At 35.5% G+C, this 22,991-nt stretch overlaps 1 protein-coding gene across 2 annotated transcripts in view; it reads right to left on the bottom strand.

The window, feature by feature from the left end:
• LOC124163911 (serine/threonine-protein kinase dyf-5-like) overlaps positions 1-4,744 on the bottom strand; it is a 34,133-nt gene extending 29,389 nt beyond the window's left edge. For both annotated transcript variants that reach the window (XR_006865875.1, XM_046541018.1), the window contains exons 1-4: positions 4,342-4,744; positions 4,202-4,256; positions 4,007-4,128; positions 2,125-2,337 (exon numbers count right to left, since the gene is read on the bottom strand). Coding sequence is in view for 1 of the 2 variants with exons in the window: in XM_046541018.1 (XP_046396974.1) it covers positions 2,125-2,337; positions 4,007-4,128; positions 4,202-4,256; positions 4,342-4,442 (491 nt within the window). In the remaining variant the exon portion in view is untranslated. The remainder of the gene's footprint in view (positions 1-2,124; positions 2,338-4,006; positions 4,129-4,201; positions 4,257-4,341) is intronic.
• Positions 4,745-22,991: the final 18,247 nt, after the last annotated feature.

Genomic DNA, 22,991 nt, shown 5'->3' with positions numbered 1-22,991 from the left:
GTTTGCTTTGGACTTGTGCGAGCTATTTGTGGCATTGAACATTCTCACTCACAAATCAAAACACCCTCTATTCACATCGTTTATGGAAAAATGTTTAAGGAGGACAGTGCATGCTCTTCACAGAGTATGCGAAGAAATTCGCATAAGATTTCCCACTGCAAATAAGTGGATCTCTACCATTAAGAAGGTAGGTACTTGCCGTTAATAAAACTAAAAATAAATTTTCTTATATATTACTGCAGAAATAATATTTAATATTTTCGTAGGTATTTTTGAAAGCACCATCGCGTGGAAATATACAAATTATTTTGCTGTAATCTGCCATTGCCTCCGGATCCAGTCCTCACGAAATTTGGAACATGGCTGGAAGCTTGCATGTTCAATGCACAACACTTCGAGAAAATTAAGAATGTAAGTAATTGTTTGTAGTTATGATTGTGACTGATGAATCAATTTCATTATATGAAATAGAATTCCTGCAATTTTGCTCAGTTAAAAATAACTGCAACTGCACGTTCTAAATTAAAGAGGAAAACTGTATTTTAATCTTTTACTTCAGGTTATACAGAATGTTGACCCTGAAGACGATGCAGAATGTATACAAATCGCTCGAGAACTCTTAGAAGATAGCACACTCAACTGGAAATGATATGTATTTCAGCATCCTTTGGGTTTTTGGCAGAAAAAATCAAATATCTTAAATCTTCCATCCTGAGCCTCAGTGATTCGGTGTGACAATGATGGATGTGAAGAAGTTGAATGTGTAAAGGGTGAACAAGCCGTAAGTGTTTATGGCAAATTGTGCAAAGTTTTGGATACAAACGAAGGCTTCAAGTTAATGACTGATATAGCTCAGATTCTCAACAGAGAGGTCAAGAGGCAGGCATCTAATGTTTTACAAAAACTCACCTTAAGTGAAGTGGCTACACTACGATATGCTCCTATTACAACATGTGAAGTTGAGCGATCGTTTTTGCCGTATAAACTTATTATGACCGAATGTCGCACAAAATTTACCATGGAAAACATAGAAAAATACCTTATCTGCCACTACTTCATTAAATAATCTTTTGGCAATGCAGCTCAAAGTGAATGAAAATACATTTTTTTCCTTTATTTTATATCATGCAATTAATAATTAAATTATTTATCCATAACCTGTAATTTGACTTTAATTGCCCTATTTCAAAATAAAGATAGTTATTGATCAGCTAAAAAAAATTACAGGGGTCAACTGTATTCTTGAACAATTGCTGATCATCAAAGAAAGTGTTATTCAGAATCAAAAAAAATATTTTGTAAATTATGGTGATCTGCTGTCTTAAAAGTCCATAAAATAAAACGTAAACCCACGAATCCGCATCTCTACCCTCTTTTCTCCATCAATTCAGTTAAATTCAGCCACTTTCTCATGGAAATAACTCAGACTTTTAAAGAGACTTTTTTTCCGCGCTCTAATGATGACTACTCATACTTACGTATCAACAGGAGACTTGAATGTGGAATCAGCCGCATTTTGATAAAAGTTATTTAAAGAATGTGAGATATTGTTGCAAATGAACAAATGTATCAGTTTGTGCGCCGTTAACGTCAGGAATATTTACCGGTTTTTTTTTTAATTATTTAAAAACCAATTTTAGGTAACAATAGCAATATTTGGGAAGTAAGGTATGCCATTGCATGTTCTCTGATAAATCTGGTGCATTTTGGTACTTCATTTGTAGAGTTTGGTTGCGTATACAAGTTGAGAAAAAGGTATCTATACAGCAGAAATAATATAGAAGATTAGCCATAGATTTAGTCAGGATTAGATTAAAAACGGATCCATAACCATCTAGAGCATGATGCTTTCATCATCATACTTGCTACAAGCTAAGCATATCATGCATGAAGACAAGACATGTGCCTGAAGCATAAAATCAAACCCCATTCTTCCTTAAAGCAAATTGAAAAATAGGTTCCATAAAATACTGGAATAAGTGACAGTCACAATGATGCAGAATTAGGGCTCCGCATATTCATCTTTACCTCTTACATGTGTAGCATGTAGCAAGACCTTGAAAAATAACATTATATAAGAGTCATATAATAAAGTAAGGCACTCAACATGAATTATCTTATTACCATCTTGTTGACACATAATCAGTGTACGGCGGACTGGATCGTATTTCTCTGGCTAAACCAAAGTCTGCTATCTTCACCAATTCTGGACCACAGCATAACAGATTTTCTGGTTTTAAATCTCGATGAAAGAAGCCATGTCTGTGCATGAATGACAACCCTTGCAAAACCTGATAAACAATATTTCTTACAGCTGACTCAGGAAAAGGTTTTTTCCTGCAAAATGCAATAATGAGTTAGTGAGTATTATTTCTGGCTATTAAATCAAAAGAAGATTATACTATTACCCAAACCCCTCTTGTAAACATGTTAAGAAGATAATTGATATACCAATCTATTGGCTAATTCATGTTATTTGTGAATGATTTTTTAGATATAATTAATATTTTTGTTAATTTGTCTTAATAATGGAGCAATGAGTACAAAAATTATATAAGCCAATATGATAAATTAATGCAATAAAAAGACAGTAAAATATACATATAAGTTGCATCCATCGATAACTAGCTTTGATGAGGGTAGATATACTCGTGGATACATGCTAGATCACACTTGTAAGGAAAGATCACCATAAAAAACTATATCATGATAAATTTTTAGTGACCCCTATCACCTTTCTCAGAGTGAGACTGAAGATTCAAACTATGAGAGTACAAAATAAGTTTCAAGGGAACAGTTTCAGTCATCTTTAACCGTAATGCAGTCTCAATGAAAGTCTTCCAAGCTGCCCTAGCCAACAAATGTAAGTTCCCAGAAGTAGTACTTCACTACTGCATCAATGTTAGAACAGGGTCCCTACCATATCCCACACGGAAAATAGATATCTATAGATATCTATATATTGTCTATTTTCATCTATGAATAGATGTATATTTAATAGATGTCTATTAGACATCTATTAGATGTGCAGGTGACAAGGGGCGATTTTGGATACATCTCCGAAAATGTGTTTTAAAACGCGATTCATGAGCTATGGAAGCAATATAACATTTGATTTAGGGACAATTTTTTTGGTTCCTTACTGGAGTGATGGCGGACATGAAAAATTTTGCAACGCGTAGAACGATGCGTGGCGACTATGCCAACTGTATCTATATATTGTCTATTTTCATCTATGAATAGATTATGATTCCATTGAATGGGCCTTAGTTTGGCTGTAATTAATTTCAGAGTGGTATTTTTAACAATCATTATATAATTTCAAAAAAGCTCTATCTCTACAACAAGATCAGTTGGTTATTTGCCTTTGGCTATTGAATGGGGAACACAAGTTCAATGCCATGCCATGGTAATATTTTTGTAGTTTTCATTTTGATCATAGGGCGACAATTTTTTCACTAATGTTAATTGCATCAAGCATAGGCATGAGAAATTTTTTTATAGATATAGATAAGTATAAAACAGATAATTAAATATCTAATAGACAACTACAGTAGACATCTGATAGACATCTACAGTAGATGTCTAATAGACATCTACCGTAGATATCTATTATAACTGCTGCTATTTTGACAATAATATATCTATTAGATATCTATGATAGATGTCTATTAGATAACTATTTATCTATCTGAAGATATCTACTAGATGTCTATTTTCTGTGTGTTTCTATGTATCAAACCCTTCTTTTCTATCACAAAAAAGTATGCAACCAGGAGATTTTAGAGCCCTCACATTTACAGATACCCACAGCGACATGAATCCTTCAGGAAATATTTCATGAGCAAAATTTAGGAGATTTTTGGCATCACAAATTCATAGTATCGACAAATATATAGAAAATAGCAGCAGAGATATAAAAATGATTTCACGCTATCAAACCAAAACCAACAGATTTATCATGCATACGGGCAAAATATAAATTAATAATATTGTAAACACATACCTTTCTTTCATCAACTGGTACAAATTCTCTTTCATGTATTCAAAAACAAAATATAAAGTATCATTTTCCCGAATGACTTCTTTCAACTTCACCACATTTGCATGGCTTAACTTTTTCAGGGACTAGAAGAATAAAAACTCATATGTAAACAAGTTCCATTATAAAAAAACACCAGAAGAACTTTAAATCACTTACTTTCACTTCCCTTAAATTCATTGCCTCTTCCCATGAATAATACTTCCTCTTCATTCTAGAGAAAAACAACGGAAGAATGTTAAATAATATTCGCAGTACTTCAATGGAAAGTATTTAAGCCCTGCCACTGTCACACATACCTTTTAATTGCAACCATTTCTCCCGTATCAACCTTTTTACACAAAACTACAGAACCATAGGTTCCATCCCCTAACTGACTAAGCGTGACATAACGGTTCATTATTTACAAGAGTTGAATAAAATCTAAAGCTAACAACACGAAATACATAATAGATACTCCAAAAAGTTACTCTTTCACGACGAACGTAAACATAATGAACACTATACAAAAGGAATAAAATACACGTGGAACTTCATCATGGTCAGTTCTGGACATCGAAAACTGATTGATACAATGTAGGTTATGGAGGATAAAAACCGAATCACCATTAGAGTAAAACTGAGGATATTGATCTTAGGAAAGTAGGTCCCGAGGGCAGCCTTCGAGAGTGGAGCGATTTCAAGTTGCTGATTGTCATGAATTCAAACCGACTGTTTCCATGGCAACCAAACAGCATAAGCAGCGCCTCTACAGGCTTTTGGAAGAACTAAGTATCTGCACTCTAGCGGCTTTTCTAAGAACTAATGCCATGAAGTGAAAGGCGGCTACTTTCAAATAAAATATTAACCTTAGCATATCATACATTCCTTAATCCTTAAAACAGGATCCAATACTAATATTAATAATTACGAACGAGGCGTATTAAACCAGATTTATATTAAGTCCCCATCTATCCCATGAGTGCTCAAAATTTTATCCAAGGTCTAAGGTCAAAAAATAGGTTTTTTGGCCAAACGGTTAGTTTTACGATTAAAATAACTCAAACCAAAATTGTAGATCATGAAATTTTCTACAAATTGGTCACATACTTTTTTCTCTAAGATTTACCATTTATGAGAAAAAGCCATTCGAAATTTAGCTGGAGTTGGATTCTCCGTAATATGCGTGACTATATTTTTGCCCTCTCCGAACATTAATGGATAGCTCCAGCTAACTTTTGATGGCTTTTTCTCAGAAATGGTAAATATTAGTGAAAAAAGCACATGACAATTTTGTAGAAATTTTTCTGATCTACAACTTGGGTCTGAGCAATTTTTATCGCAACACTAAACATTTCACATTGGGCGGAAAGCGGAAAAATCCGGACAAAATTATAAAATGGCTTTTGTTAGTTATGAACTTGAAACTCCGCAGGTATACTTAAAACTTATTGAAATTAGTGGATATGTACTTCATTTGACATAGATCTTACCCGTTACTGAGATACAGAGCCTCAAGCGTGAGCAAATTTCCATAAAAAACGCCCGTCTTCAATTTTCAAAAAATACTAAAGTGAAGAGATAGCGTAAAAATAATGTCAAAATCAGATCCAGGCGATCAAAATCGTATGGAAGCACCCAGTTTTATTCCTAATTTGGGTAAGGTTACGACGTTATTAATTTTGGCCAGCCATTTTCGATTTGGGACGACAGTGCGGCGCCCCCTATCTTTTTACCTTCCCTTCCGAGGAGTGCGGGTGAAAAGCGAAGGCTTACAGTCCCGGCCCTCGGGAGAGTAACCCCGCGAGACCGTCCTGGGCCCTCGTTCCATCTGGCATCAGCTATCCAGCATTGAAATTTCGCGACACAATTTTTCTCCAACCTGTATAGTCAATCAAGGATGCACATTCATTATTTGACCTTTTTCATAAGTCATAACGATTGGAACGAAATTTCTAGTATTGAGCAACTAATAGGGTGGTTTCCTAGTACTTTTTTATTGCCTAAATCGAAAGATTACTACTCCAGTAGTACGTATTTCACGCATTTAGATTTTTAAAGGACGATATCTATTTTTCGCGATAAAATGAAAAGTGAAAATTTTCAAACGCTCGAAAACGCGACGGCTAAGTATGAATGCTGGGAAAACTCCGTGTGACGTCGTTCTGGTTCCCGCTGCCGCAAGTGAGGTGACCTTGGGGCGAGGCTTTGAGCGCTGATACGACGCAGGTTGTTAGCAGGTTGCAAGGTACCCTGCTAGCTGGTAGCGCTTGGCTTAAATCAGGATTATTAATACCTTATCAAACGAAGGAAACCTTCCGAACTTAAGTATTTTTAATGTGTGATTATTAAGAGATGTTTGAGCTCTGTGCCTCCCTGAGCTCTGTGCCTCATGCATGCATTGGTAATCTCAGACGATGTAAAACTCCTATCTAGTCGTATAGAAACTAGGTCCCTGTGGCGTCACGTGGAGTGACATCGCATTGGCGCCAATCTGGCCTTTTTCAAATGAGGATAAAAATTGACCATTGCCTTTCGTCTAAACCGGTATTTATAAAACCAAATAATTTTTATATTATGAATACACTAATGGTAGGTAACGAATCGCAATCAATGCCTTTCGTTTTCTTTGATGAAGGAAACTACCCTATTTACGCCGGAGAGATGGTGGGAAAGCCGCAGCACCCCCGCACGCCGCAAAAAAATAATCAGGGACGCCGCCATCGAATTTTACCTACTGTCGGTGGACAGGTGTACACCATGGTAAATCACCGTAAAAGATTTGAGTTAACCACGTGAGTCATCTACAACGGTGGCTTATGAGAGAAAATCAAAAAAAGAAAGTAAAATCGTCCAAAAAGAGAGAGGAAGTGCAGTGACTCTCGGTTTTTGAACGTTTTCTTCATTTACCGGGGGTCAAGCAACGATCCGGATCCAATATCGCCTAGTATAAATGAATTGAAAAGAAGCATTTTGTAAAACAATTTCAAGTTCAATACTTCCTCTCTCCTTTATTCTAATTATCCTCTCACTTTTACCATTATCTCCGCCTCATTGATTCTTCCCAGTGGATATTTTATCTGTTTATTAAAATGATTCCTACTCAACATATTATATGAATTTAATTAACACTGATTCATAAACGAATGAAATAATAGTTTGAAACCATTATTTTTACGCGTAGAATTAGTAAAAAGTTAGCACGCAACAAATGTTTGATTTTTGTTGGTCGGTACAATACAAGAAAGACCGGTCAGTTGGACTTCTGTTATGCAATAAGAAATGGAAACATTTATTGGTTAAAATACTTATAAATAGGTTTATTAAAAACCTGATACTTCACTTTTTTGAAATTAATTTTAATTTTAATAGAAATAAACTTTCCAACCTAAATAATATTCCAAAACTGCTTTGACACAACTCTCAAATGATCTATAGATATAAACCAATCTTCGCATAATTACGTAGGTACTTGCCCTCCAATAAATCCTAAAGGACTCGCTACCAATTCCTTCGTAATGAATTCCAGGTCTTTCTTTGTTATTCTTCCTCCTTACATACCTTCAATTCTACTCGAATAACTCTTAAGAGTACTTCATTGATATTCAAATGGAAATCAGGCGGAAAAATATATTGACAAATATTGACAGTAAAATTTCACATTTTTTACAAAATATTCAAGCTAGTTAAACGGAAACGTAAGGAAAAGGAATTGTGCTGAGATTTATGACCAGTTAGAGCGCGCATGAGCGAATCAGGTTGTATTCTTCCATTTTTTTTCTCCATTTCCCATTATAACATTTCAGTTAGGGTTTCTATGGTGACCTCAGCTTTTGGTTATTATGCAACCACTTTGTTCATTAGAGTGAATATTTATCGTCGGAGTAAAATTGTACAAGAGCGCAAATGATGGCTACGAGATAACAGATAATGGAGGCCAACATGGAATCCCAAACTTTCGTTTTGCTATAAGAAATGGAAAAATTATAGAGAATAAAATTCTTTTTTAATAATTGAAGTTATTTATAGGTAAAACGATCATTATAAACAATACAAACAAGATTCTGATGCATCAATGTTAATATCCACACATGTAGCCTATTAAAATTCATTATATTTAAAAACTCTTCTCACTAGATATTCATTGACCAAATAGCAATATTTTGTGCATTTTACAATATAACAAGGTAAAATATGCAATTTGGTTACACATAAATGTTATAAATGTTTGCAATTTTACAGAGAACAATGTCTTTGCATTACAATTAGCTTTATAAAATTAAATTTTACCCATTCTTTGATTTTTTAAATGACCAAAAGGTAGATTTCAATTTCCAAGGTGTAGTAAAAACATAAATATCGCAGTTACGTATGCTATATGTAAAAAATATTTCTAAACTTTTGATGGAATTAAATGTTTTTATTGTTCTTATTACTTGAAATAAATAAAAAATACGAAAATCGCCCCGCGGCAATGCCCTCTACGAAAACGACGATTTTTTACATAAAGCATACGTAACTTCGATGTTCATGTACTTTTCTACAGCTCGGAAATTGAAATCTACCTTTCGGCCATTTAAAAAATGAAAGAATGGGTAAAATTTAATTTTAAAAAGCTATTTGGACGCAAATACGTCGTATGTTAATAAATACGTGTAATAATAATAAATAATTATGAATAAAAAAATGAATGCCGAAATGAATTTTGTTTGTCGCCTCTTCATATCAATTCCCACGCATTAATATGTAGTTTTTTAGATTTTAAATTATTGGTATAATTTTCAGCATCAATCGGAATCATAGTTGTTGAATGCTTCTTTATGTATTTAGTTTTTATTTATATTCTTTTCGTTCGTACTATTGAGATTGCTTTTTGGCGTAATCACGGAAATCACTCTGCGGAAAAACAATTTTGTGGTCCAATAAAACACTGGTCCTAGCTCGCTTAATCATTTCTCTGCACAGTTTTTGAGAGAAATACTGCCAGTAAACATCAAAGAATATTTTAAATACCATTACGAACTTAACCATATGAAGTTTTATTAATGTATGACGTATTTATTATCATACACGTATTATACGCGTATTGCACTGAAAATCATCAGTCAAATATTTTGCCCGTGACGAGATGAAGGAGACGACCGTTTCGCCGTTCTCATATTTTTTCGCGTGTTCTTCTTCACTCTTTCGACCGTAGAAACGTAATGTATACGTTAAAACAATGTTTAATGATTTGTTGTGGTAGTAGAATAAACAACGAGTAAAATAATAAAATCATTAGGTATCTTGCATTGAAATTTCAGATCTATAAGAAGCCAAACACACAGTAGAGATAACCGCTAGGTAAAAGTTTTATCAGAAAAGTCAATTTTAGGAAACAACTTCATTAAGAAAACGATTTTAAAAATGATTAAACATATGCACGGGGAAATTTTGAGTGAATATTGATTGATAAAACTGCTAGGGCTAAAATCTGAGAAGTACTGAGCATAAAATTTCTGCAAAATTATCGCCATGGCTTAGGTAAATGCTAACGTCATAGGTAGAAAATAGATTTTAGGGAATGGAAATTTACGTCCACCTAAATATTCCACAGATATCATCCGTTATGGCATTTAAATAATTATTTGCTTGTTCCAATTGCGCCACAAATTTTGATAAAAAACATGCCAATCAAAGGAAATATGTAAAAATTATGTGATAAAAAATAAGTGAAGATCAAAGGTGAATGCAAGGCAGAATTTGCAAGGAGAGTTAAACCTCAGGCTGGTTCACATGTGTGTATTATATTAATTTTCGGAATGGTTAACGCAAGTAATTCATAAATATTTATTGTAAAAATATTTTCTACCATATCTACACCAAGTGAGGCATTTCTTACTATAGCCCACAAATTACCAGCATTATTGCAATACAGCTGATAATATCAGCAAGCAGTATGAGATAAAAAAAAGAAATAGAATGAAGAGGAGACAAGCGACTATATGTGAGTGTAGTTTTATTTTTTTGGAGGCCGGCCGAAAATAGCACAGAAAAGTGTAATATACGAAGGGATTACAGCCATACAGCTCGTCGATTTTGTCGCCGCCTACTCGCAGACCTCAATTATCCAGCTCGCAAATGAAATCACGAATCTGTTCCTGCACTAGCCCACACAATTGTCGGGAGCAAACATGGCTTGTATGCAGATACTTTGGAATAATCCTTATGACGTGAAAGCGAAGATTGGGGACCAGTTGGAGGCAGCATTTGACGCAATATTCACAATGCACACACAGCAACGATTCCATTCTTTCCAAATGGGATAAATTACATCCTCTGCAATGAAATATTTTTTTCTCGAGGTCATATTAGTGGTATCACGTATGCCACTACTAGTGAGTCGGCATTACAGTCAAGTGGACAAAGGCTTTGGAAAATCGTCCTAGATTCTGATTATTCCCACGCGTCCTCCAACTTTTGTTCAGGACTCACAACTGGCGGATCGATGCGGAGACACATCAAGCTGTCGTTTTTCTGAGAATTCCGAGGCCGTTTTCGGGCTCATCCACGATTTATGCAACCGTTATGGTCACATATCTCCCATCTTTTCCATAAATATTCCATCAATATTCCTTTCCATTCCCATCGACGTTCCATCCATCTTCCCAATAAAAATACCAAGCAATGAACGGTGACGGAATCTCGACATGAAATGGCAAATTTTCAGCACGCTAAGGTTGAGTTAATATCAGAAAAAATTCAACACTTTTTTTAATTCTTCACTTTCTTTCGGGAAACTATAAAATTTGATAGTATTCAACTTTTAGCAATAGCGAGTCATCCACAGAGATTGAAGGGGCACAAGATAATAATTTGCCGTAAGATTTCGAACTAAAACTTAATCACAACCACATTCGAAACGAACCCAAAGTCTCAAAGTTAATAAAAAAGGAATGTGTTCACCACTAAGTGTAATGGTTAATACGATGATGAAATTCAGGAAATGCATCCCAATTATATGTAAATAAATGGAAAATTAAATTCTTTTATTCCCGGAAAGCGTCTCCAAACCATGAATCCTTAAGCACGAAGATACATTTTTTTACCCTCAACAGGACGTGGAAATTATAGCTTTGAGATATTAATGAACTTCCTGGCTTGATAGTCTAGGTACCCATTCCATGTATCGCTGTTCGCATTTTCTCATAAATTCACGTCCACGCAGTTAGTAGACAGCAGACTAGGAGAAGTGAAGATTACATTAAAATAGGGAAACAATAACTGGAAGATATAAATAAATTATGTTACGAGGGATGTAGAATGACAAGCGATAGAGGAAGCAAGGAAGAAATTATTAGTAGAATAGCTCAGGCGAAGAGAGCATTCGTCAAAATGAAACATCTACTTACAGAGGGAAATTTAAGGATATACTTAAAGAAACGATTTATCAGAATTTGCAATAAGAGTATGCCTCTCAGTGGAAGTGTGTCATGGACAATGACAGCAGTGGAAATATCAAGGGTGGAAGCTTTCGTAATGTGATGCCACCTGAAAGTGAAAAGGATCTGATGGATCGACCGAGTAAATAATTATCGGGAAGTCATAAGATGACTAGGAGAGAAGAGTTGTCTCGTGAAAACTTTTAGAAGAAGACAGAACAGCATACTAGGCCATACCTTGAGACAAGATGGACTGAAAAATAAAGGATTCTCTATATATCTGAAGAAGTACGTAGATGTCAAAAGATGCTGATGGGAATATTCAGCTGAGAGCTACGTCAAATTAATCTAAGAAATGTTGATCAGTGATGAAGACGCAGAAATACACGATTTGGAATTAAGTGTATTGGTAGCCAATCGATCGAAATTAATCTTATACCACATTGCAAATCTGATGCAGTGGCTTCACAGATATCTTCAAGCGGTGTCCCACCACCAGTTAACAAAAATAAAAAGCGCAGTAAAAAACAAAATTTAACATTATATCTCTAAATACTTAAAACTCTGGGTATGCAGAGTGAGTTGAAATGAAGATACAGCAAAGCCCGAGTAACGCGGAAAATTGTTTTGAACTTGAAGTGCATACCAGACGGCTTTTCTTTTGAAATCGAGGGAGGTGAGTATCCAATAGCCTTTTTTGTGATCTTTTGGTGAATATCACCAACGCTAGTTAATTAAGTGAAGTGTTTCTTAAAACTGTCTCCGAAAAATAATGGGAGTCGGTATTATCTTGAAAAAAGTACCATATTTTACTATAAAAAGGGAATAAGATGGGATGCGAATACTAGGAAGGATAGAAGAGATAAGAGTAAATATACAGAGTTGAACATCTATTTAATGATTTCAAATCCAGGATGAGTGGCACCTGATAACACACTCCTAAAAGACATTTGGTATTACGAACCAAGTATCTCAACTATATGTACACTGCCTAAACAAATAACTCCTATGAGAGTCTATCCTATGCTTAACCTTCGAATCTTAGGCATGTGAATAATTAGTGATCATTGCAATTTCTATAATAATACATATGTATATTTATTCTGCCCTTGTAAATTCCACTAAAACAATTCTTACAATAAAAAATACCAGTTTGGTATTTAAAAAATTAAAAAATGAAATTGAAAATGAACAATTGAAATAATAATGAAAATCAAATATCATTTAATAAAAAATATTTAAACTGCAGCCTAATAATTTTTCTTCAACTTATACAAATGTATTGTTGTTCAATTTTCAAGTTAAGATTACTACTTAATTAGATTTACGTATCCTTTTTCACCTTGACCACATTACCACCGACAACTCTTTCAAATGCGCCAAAAAATCATTTTCAATGCAAACTGGCTGGTTGTAATGAGTCACTAGACTCACCGGGATGTCATTTGCAAACGCGCCTTAGATGAGCTCTTCAAATGATATTTATTATCTACCGTAACGATATTCATAGAATCAATTTGTTGTTAGACCCTTCTTTATTTGTGTTAAATTTTATTTTTTTGTAACATTCAAGCATATTCACTTCAATTCGTATTAAAACTTTTTATCAGGTTTCTATGAACTTTTACTTCTCAAAATAGCGCATACCCTACAGAAAATTACGAAAAAAGTATTTTTCTATTTCTAGAAACGTATTTATGAATGCGAAAAGAAAATTCTATGCTAATTTGTGTGTTCTGGAAGACATGACCATTAAAATAACTTCGGTGTCTTGGAAGACGTTTTTATGAACTGAAATCCCATTAAGTTCAATTCCTTGTATTTCAAAAGTTGCGTTTTTAAAGTATTCTCATTAACAGGAAGTACCCTGAGAGACCCCAAAAACTTTCTTCTTTACACTCAAGGAAAACCTCAAGGTAATTACAGCATCAAAGAAAGGAGCAAAACATTTTTAGGTCGATAAGAAAGTTCTGGCGATAAACCTTCCAAAGTCGAAATAATTCCCGAACTGTTCAAATAAGTCAAAACACGTTCAGTAAGACTAAAATTCTCACAGGCATAACAGTTCTCTATATTTGGACATTTCTAATCTTATCTGGCTATTTTTGTGGATGTTGATCCTCACTGCAGCTTTTATGATCTTCTTCTATTTACGATTCCAAATTTCACCGCAAACAAGATTATCCAAATCTTCTTCAGCGACAAAGGAGAAGCAAAGAACAGCACTGGCTTAAAACCGAATTCGCTCTTCTAACATGAAGTTGTAATTTTTTTCCTGGTATGGCTACAAGCCGCGATTATTTTTATTCAAAGGAATTTATTTATATTCATTTTATTTTATGTATATTTCTTTACATTGCGTCCATATACCTCGCGGGAAGTTGTCGTTTTTATTAAGTAAAACTAGCGTTCAAGTATATACCTTTTCAGAAACATGGAACAATGTATGCCTTAAGCGAGGTCACAAATAACGTTAAAGGATGAATTTTTATGATAATTGGGAAAATATTACTACCAGAAAGCACTTGGAAAAAAATGACCATTCTAAAATAAACTGAAGGAAACAAATTTACAATATTTTAATCATATGTGTTAAAGATATTTGAATGGAGGTAAACAAATACCTACGAATTTTTTCAACTATCAATAATTTATTCAAAAATATAAATTAAATTAGGAAATGCTGTAGCGCAAAAAATTCTCTTAAAGGTTTATAAAATATACCAACCGATGACCGAGAATGAAGAATCATCCTAAAAAAGGAACACCAGAGAGCATACTCAAATGGCAAAGAGGTTCACTCAACGCTTAAGTGGTTAAAGTCTGAGGAAAATAGCACGTGCGCGAACGTCACACATTTGAGACAAGTCGTCATCGGATTCTGCTTAAGGGGAAATAAATGTGCTTTGCGGTAGGATTTCCCTGACAAAGAGTAAACATCTGATTAAAACGTGCTAATCAAAAGTACCTCTCCAACGCTTTCCTTCCACGTAAGCCATTAAAAACTTTCGACAGCGTTTCCTCCCACCTAGAAGCAAAGCAACGACACTAAACTGGGATGCCGAATGCTGGGATGGCAAACCCACGGTGGGTAGGGCAATGTTTGGCAATCCTCAGGCCATTCAAGTAGCTTCCCGGAAAGAGTGGCATTTTTGTGAGGAAAGGAACTCTACATTAATAAGAGAAGATAAAACTAAGAGAGAAAGACGAGGAAGTACCAAAACTAACTAACGCCGGAGCAGAAATTAAGGATATTGGAGGAAACGACCGACAGCTCAGGTCTTTGCGTCATAGGGAAGGGCCGGGCAGGAAGGGTGGAGAAAAACCCAAGCCAAGGAGGCCACGGCAGCGTACCACCCAATGGACGGAGTGACTTATGTCGAAGACAACGACGATCTCCAATTCTATATTGAAATAAATTTATTTAATATATATTGCCTCAAGTAGGCTATTGCCTGGAGGGAGCATGAGATTTAAATAAATGAATGAAAAGTTTATTCGAATATCATACAAGTGACAAATTAAGTTTGAACAAAACATTCCTCTTTCTAACTTTCAATAATAAAACACAATGGCATTATCCAAGAATCACCTGATGAACACCTACTCAAAAACTTTTAGCATTTGCGGGGAAGATCTTAAAAATATCTTCAGTCAGGTCGTTCCACTCCTTAATTCCTCGATGCAGTAACGATTTTTTCAAACTTTCTTTGTTCTGCTTCCTGAACTTGAATTGAATATTGAATTTATGATCGTTCCTTCGTATGTTGCCGGGTGAGTCCATGCTTTTGACCTATTTCCTTCCAACCCCGCACTTTCATATAGGGTTTATAGACCCCACATAACCTATTTATGCCAATTTGTCACGGGATTTATAATGAGTAATAATCGTGGAAAATTGCATGAATTTTATCTTCTTCACGCTTGAATCTTTGGAATTTTATCTCCAATTCGCCTCGCTTATATAGGTGGTAGCGTACCAGCTATCCATGCCGGTGAGAATTATCCACCTCTTCGGCAGAAGCGATTGTTCAACGGAATACACCTAGGGGAACAAATGACTCAAATGAGTGTTAAGAAACCATTGTTACTTTTCCAGAGTATGTGCAGGAGAAGATGGAAGATGGGCTACCAGAGAACGAGTGCGTTGAGCATTAAATCTGTGATGAACTAACCCTAACTGACTGTCGGGCAGAGTCCGAATGGGCAACAAATAGTTTATTCAAGAAATTATCTTTTATTTTTGTAGTTCTTGAGTTTTGAACGATTTTTTAGTTTTTTATACTTTGCAGAGTTTTGCTTTAATTTCCAATATTTTTAATTTTTTCTTTTCTTTTGTATTTTCCTCTTTTGTTCGGAGTGCACTGCACTTAAGCCTCCGCACTGCACTTAAGCAACCTCGGAAAAATCTCCACCACCACCGGGATATGAATCTGAGCCTAAGAAGTGAGCACTCAAATACAATCTTGAAACCTGAACAATACAACTCGTACAATGACATCAATTTAAAACACACGGCGCCTTCAATTTTCCTAAAAATATCCTCCAACCTAAGTTACTAAATGCCTTTAATGCGCTTAAATGAAATGAAAAAAGATTAATTATTCATAAAATATTTTTTAACTTTGCAATGCTTTCGCCTTATGTTTTCAAAGTGTTGGTGAAGTAATGGGAGTTTTCAGCGAGATACTGTAATAAAATAAAAAACGTATAATACCTGAAAAAAATGAATAATTGGTTTCACCTCGGAAATTTTTAATTAGCTTGCACCTATACGGCTGAATTTACGACCCCAATGCTAGAAATACCTAATATTATTCATACTTTTCAATTATGAAGGACGATACTTCTTATTGCTGGATTTTATTAAATGATGTGAGTAATCATCGTAAGTACTACTCTTATGTTAACGAAAGGATGTTGACTGGAGAGGAAAGGACAGTATAAGGATTTAACCATAATAGGGAACATGCACAATTTTTTATAAGTACTATGCGTCTTTTGGACTAAAGGAATGCGTCTTTAAAAATTAATCTTCATCGGCTGCTTGAAAACACGACATCATCGGTGCGCACGCGCGTGGGACGTCACGGCACGGTATATGGGCAAAGATGGCGAAAATAATTGTTGTTTTAACGTCAAATTGCAGCTTTTCAATATGTTGGATTGCCAAGGTGTTGTTGAAATAAATAAAGGGGATTGCTTGGGGAGATTTAGAAATGTTAAATTAAAATAAGTTTATTACAGATTGTGATGTACGTTACACACCTACACATCATTTGCTTAATGGAATAAGTGAATAAGTGTATTGCAGCATGGATCTTAGATAGAAAAACGTTTGAAAACTATATAATTCGTGTTTAGTGCCCCATCTCTTGAATACCTCTATTTCCACGCCGCAAAAGCTTTTGCTTGCGTCCCAAAGGACAAAAATAAGAGAATAAAGTGGTTAACCCTTTTAGTGCCAGCCGATTTTTCCAGGTATGCTGAAGAATGCCAGGCTTTTTTTTGGCGAATTTGTGGGTTTGCGCTTAAAAATTTACATAAAGCCTAATATGCATTTTGAGAAACCATTTTTTTTATTTGCTCCCAAAACTTACGGGTATACTAAAGCATGACAGATACCAAAAATAGTTACCAAAACTACATGAAAAACAAAAAATAAAAGGCGTGAGGATTCAATTAGGAGGGAGGAATATATTTTTTATCATTTTTAGCATGATAAAAAAATGTCATGTATCCTCCCCATTCTTAGTGAGGGTCACGCAGATTACGCATTGCTATCTTTCATCCTTTAACTACGATAAAAGAAGTAAAAAAATACATTCATATATCTCTCTATCATTATCCCGGGTTGCCCTTTCCTTCCAAAAAATCGTTTTTTCACTTGATATATTACGAATACGTAACGATCTTTGATATTCCTTCTTCTGTTGCATTAAAAGCTGTTTTACAGTAACGGGCAAAGCTAATTTATTCACATTATTCAATTCTCGGTATCCAGGGGCGCCGACTCCGTAGGGCCTGAGGGGGTCCGAGCCCCCTCAAAAATTCGTTATGGGTGTGAGGAAAAAATGTGTCAGGCTTGTCGATTTTCCCCGGAGTGTCAAGATATCGAGATTCGAGTAATCAGGGTTCTAATTTTGATCATATGACTCTAAAATGCTCTCTTCTAAAATGCTTAAAAAACTCAAAACTCACTTCTTATAAAATTTCCCGGGGCAAGATCCCCGGCTTAGGCCCCCCCCAATACTTTTAGTAAGTCGGCACCCCTGTCTGTATCCATCGGCAATCGTTTAAGTTAATCTCTTGCTTAGCCATTTTATTGCTTTTCTTCCCAGCCCCAATTTTTATGTTTTCAATATTTTTTATCTTGAGATTGCCCATCAAAGCTATGTCATTCTGTGAGCTGATGTCATTGTCATTATATGGGTAATGAAAATGTAGAAAGCTTACGAGGAGCATTCGGATCTACATGAGGACACTTGGGAGGAGAGAAAAGAAGAAATAATAGCCATTTAAAAATGGTTTTAAGTACTGTACGTTGTTAAATAGTAATCGGAGTCTTAGATATCTAGAAACGAAAGCGAAAGAATATTCATCTTATAAAGATGATTTCCAGTTTTCTGAGCCTTAAAAATTCCGTCGTAAGTATTGTAACTTTTTAACAAATTATTAAAAACATTTAACATCAATTAACACACACCAAAACACCTTTGTTTCACCGACGATATGGGTAGAGGAAGTCACAAATTAGGAAAATCAAAGGAGAATAGAAGAAAGACGCAGCCCATTTCAAATCCAAATAATTATAAGGAATAATCTTGAGATAAGGAAATATGAGTACTTTGACAGTGCAATGAGGAATTGTAATTATAATTGATAAATGAGGAATTATAATTATTCATTCCATCGATAACTTACTTTATAGACAGGAAATATTATCATTATAAATTCTTATTAGTCAAGGGGACGACGATTGCACGAGAGAGATATGGAATATATGTATATAAGTTCAACCGTGTATTTACCACGGGATCATTGCAATAAAATATGGAATGTTTCTATCACACAATGAACGATTATCAAAATCTATGGCTAACATAAATCATGAAATTTAATTTTGAAACCGCAACCCGCAATAGAAGCGATAAAAACCTTTACCTATCAGGACATAATTTGGTACTACTATGGGCTGAAATACATGGGACAGAAAATGAGGTATAGTGAGTATGGTATGGCGAACCAATCATTCGATTGCAGCCAAAGAAAAGTTAACATGTTTATACTACCTTTTCTTAGAATGCCCTCATCGTAAAACTAATATGTGGATATTTTATTAGCCATTAAAGGTAGTATTTATTGATTATAGGTAATAGTCTATCCCAAAAATATAGACATAGAACTCGTAAAATTACAAATGACAATTTATCCTTTAATTTCATTTATTTTCGAGTAGTCAGAAAAATGTTTCAAGTTCACATTCATTATTGAATACTTGGTCTAATGTCCAAAATTTTTATTTTTTTACTCACTGTTTTGTTACATTCTGAGGTTTGTGACAGATCAACATTATGTAAGTAATATATAATGTTACAGGCAGGTACGTTTTAGAAACGCAAATTTTAAAACTGGTTGCAGTAAAAAAATCCAAATTATAATGATATCTTCTATACGTATATATTAATTTAATGTCCTATTCACAATATGTTTTACCAGATTTCAGGAGACTTATGATGACGTGGTTTCTCATACATTAGTTTTGCTCCCTTCTACATAAAGTCATCGGTCTTAAATTATGTTAGTTTCAACGTCAATCCACTTACACCCATTTCGTTGAAAAAGTTACAGTTGATAGATAATCAATACTGAATGAAAACAGTACAATTTTATGAAGCTGATGGAAATACCGGCAACGTAGAAACTATATTACAGTTCAAATACCGGTAGTTACTGCTCAAACACAAAAAATACGAACGATATATCAAAAAAAATATGCAGTGGTTGTAACCTGATGTACATATGTTATTTCTAAACAATAACTAAAGGTTAGGAGAGAAAACAAGATGCACCAAAATGCCATAAAAAGAGTAAAAACTTTTTATAAATAATAGTTTTATTACAAAAGACTAGAAGTTTTCAATCAGAACATCTTTAAAAATAAATAAAGAAGTATAATCACATGCAAAATAGGCTAAAAAATAATTTTTACAGATGGAAAATTCCATTCTAAAAAAAGTCAACAACTCCATGATACATACGTCAATAAATAACATAAAGCTGAAAATAATAGCAAAAGAAAATCATTACAAAATATATATAAATTGGAACATTTACTGATTATCATATATAAGTTAAATTTGCAATAAATTAAGCTTGACATAAAGATCTAATTAACAAAATTCAAGTATTTAGTTTACCCTCCACTTCCTTTGACAGTAGTGATATGATGAAAGTAACAAATGCGGCAGTCATTCATCATTATTACGATGAAATACATATAGTTCAGGCTGAATCAAGAAGTATGGAGAAACAAAATACCGAAAATAATAATCACAGAACATTCTTTGCCTACGATTGCTCGCACTAACTGAAGATATGATTAACCTTCGTTATAACTAAATGCATCAAAATAACAATAAACATTAAATACCATATTGGACAATGTTTTCCGGGACTCCACCAAGCAGCATAAAATGTAAATTATTAAAAAAGAAAGAACCGATAAATATGAACAACATTCATTTTACACTGAGAGATATGCCAAGAATATTTTTTTGTGAACAAAGTGAAACAGTTCACTCAAATTACTTCTATCATTCACGCAAGTCAATAAATAATTATTTCAACTAGAATTCCCTCATACAGTTAAAGGAAGTTTACTGTAAATCGTCATAGATTCGATCATCACACACGCGCACGCATACGAAACCGTCACGTTGTAAGGAATGAAGATTCTCCCAGAGGCCGGCTTGTAGTTCACCTCCATCTCAGTCGTCAATTCCAAGCACCGATAATCGCCCAGTCTAGTGCAAGCGCAGCCTCCATGGTTGCATCGGACATGTCTGATGACCGAAGGAATCCTTTCCAGGTCCACGTCTTCTTCGTCGACTCGTTGGGAGCATATTGGAATGATTTTGTCCTTGATCCCATACTTGTACTCTGCCAGACAGGAGCCCATATGTCCCTGCTCCATGAAATAATTTCGCCGCTTGGCCGGCAACGGCTTCAAGGGAAACTCTCGGGGACTTGAACCTCCGGGACTGACGTGGTTGGCTCTATCCACTTCCGGAACCCTACGTTGATGCAGCACTCCAGGGTGGCGACCCCGGTTGAGATCAATCTCGCTTAGTTCCGCCTCATCCCAGTCAAAGCCTTCCGATGACTGTTCCTCGGAGCCGCCAATCCTCCGGTGCTGAAGACGTCCGGGGTGACCGGCAGAGTCCACCATGGACAACCTCAGCAACTCGCTCAGGATCAGGACAGCGACCGGGAGAGACACGAGGCAACAGCTTCGTTGGTTCGACATCTCAGCGAAAACACCACGCGATACAGTGATGGTCATCAGAGAGGATGAATTCCGGTTGCTCTGCGGAGCTCCTGGGTTTAGATTCGACTGTGCCGTCTGCAGTTAAAGCCTGAGGTGTCCCTCACTCTTATATGCGTCCGTATCACGTGCCGATCGCAATTTCTTCCGATACACACATCCCAAATATATTATCACTTTTCCTCTCGTTTGGGAAGCTGATGCGATGGGCAGGGATTCCCTCCCTTCCATAGCCGCGGACACCTCAGCGGTGGGCTCTGATTGGAAGGCCGCGCGGAGATCATAAAACGCTTTTGTGTTCATCCTCTTCCCCCAGGTGAGGGGAACTACCAGACGCGCTACGGAAGAGCTGGAGAAGTCGTGGGCGTCCGCCGAGGGGCACGGCACGTCGCGGTAAAGGAAATTTCTCCGACTTACCTGCCTTCTCAGGGCTTCCCCATCCCTTTCAAACTGTAATTAGGCCAGTTTAACACCTCTCCCACTCCACCCACCGTGATACGGGTGTCATAACTTTTTAATCGACATGGTCATTTTTATTTTCGAAACAAAGTTTCCCTCTTGAGGAACAGTTTTTAGTCAAGAGAAGGGGTTCGTATAGAGGTATTTATAATTTTTACGAATGGCGTATAAACTATACGTAGACGTGATCCACAATACGGATTTAAATAGAACTGAAACTGACAGAGAGCACTAATTAAAACAAATTTTTCCTGCTAATTTCATTGTTTAAGACTCAACTTGAATTTTGATATGGCATTTTCGTAGTATTTATCTCCGTATTAACGAATATTTAAATCTTTTTTGAGGGTTTTCAAGGAATACACCGACTTTGGTAAGCCATAATTCACTTTATTGCTATCAAAGCTAATAAACAATTTTTACATACACATTTAACAATACCTGTACGAAGTTTCACTCACGAATCTTTTGCAGAAAAATTATTATTACTGATTTCGAGAAATACAAGCGTGTCAGATTAGGGCGTCGCAGAATTATGTTTTCGATAGCGTTATAATCCGAAGATTTAAACCGTTTCTAATATGTATTTTACCGCATAGCCGGTGAAAGCATTTGCTTGACATCACAGGAAATTACGAGGTGAGTTCAGAAAATAACGGCAACTAAATTTAAAAAATTCTCGCGAGTTTGGAGATTCCAAGAGCCAATTTTTTTTATTATGTCGGTTTACGTGTCCCTGAAATATGTTTTATTTTCAGCTGTATTCATTGTTTACTATGTCTGTTGTAGCCGCTAAGTTTAGATGTGTTTTTATTAGCTCGGCGTTTTTATGCTCTCACTTCATTGCTTCAGTGTTTGGCCAAAAACAATGGTGTAACGATGCCCTAGCCTTCATATTCGCCAGACATGGCTTTGAGTGACATTTCCTCTTGCCAAATATAAAGAGAACCTTAATGGACCGTCGCACAGTGGGCTGAAATCGAAAAAAGCTGGACAAAACCTCGAAAATGGTTTTTTTGAGTATGGAAGTTGAAACTTCGCACAGTTGTTGACAACACATTAGTGCATTTTTTGACGCAAAATATTTTTCATCGGCTAATTTTTTATATAAAATACATAGCCTCAAAGTTGAACAAATTTGGCGCAAATTGCCCGCTTTGAATTTTTTTCGAAATTCAGCATGTTTAAACTAATGCCACACCTTTAGTGGTAATTCAATAGAAACAAAAATTTATAAATTTGTTAAACGGTTTGTTATCATCGATTACCATCAACTTTCACGACTTAGTTGTTGTATTTGTGACCAATACGATACAAAATGGCGGACCCTGTTTTTCGTCGAATTTTTGTGTTTATGTAGGATTTTAAAAAAAGGATCACCGAGTTACCTCGAGATATTTACACCACATATACAACAAAGTATATAGATTATGATAATCGGAAGTACAGCTGCGACCACCTGCGACGCCGAAATTAAGATCGATTTTTCGAACGTGCGGCACCGCCCGGAGCTGGCTGCTGGCCACGGGAATTGCCGTACTCG

This window comes from Ischnura elegans, chromosome 8 (assembly GCF_921293095.1).
Source record: "Ischnura elegans chromosome 8, ioIscEleg1.1, whole genome shotgun sequence".
NCBI lineage: Eukaryota > Metazoa > Arthropoda > Insecta > Odonata > Coenagrionidae > Ischnura > Ischnura elegans.
This window is presented reverse-complemented; position numbering and strand designations above follow the sequence as displayed.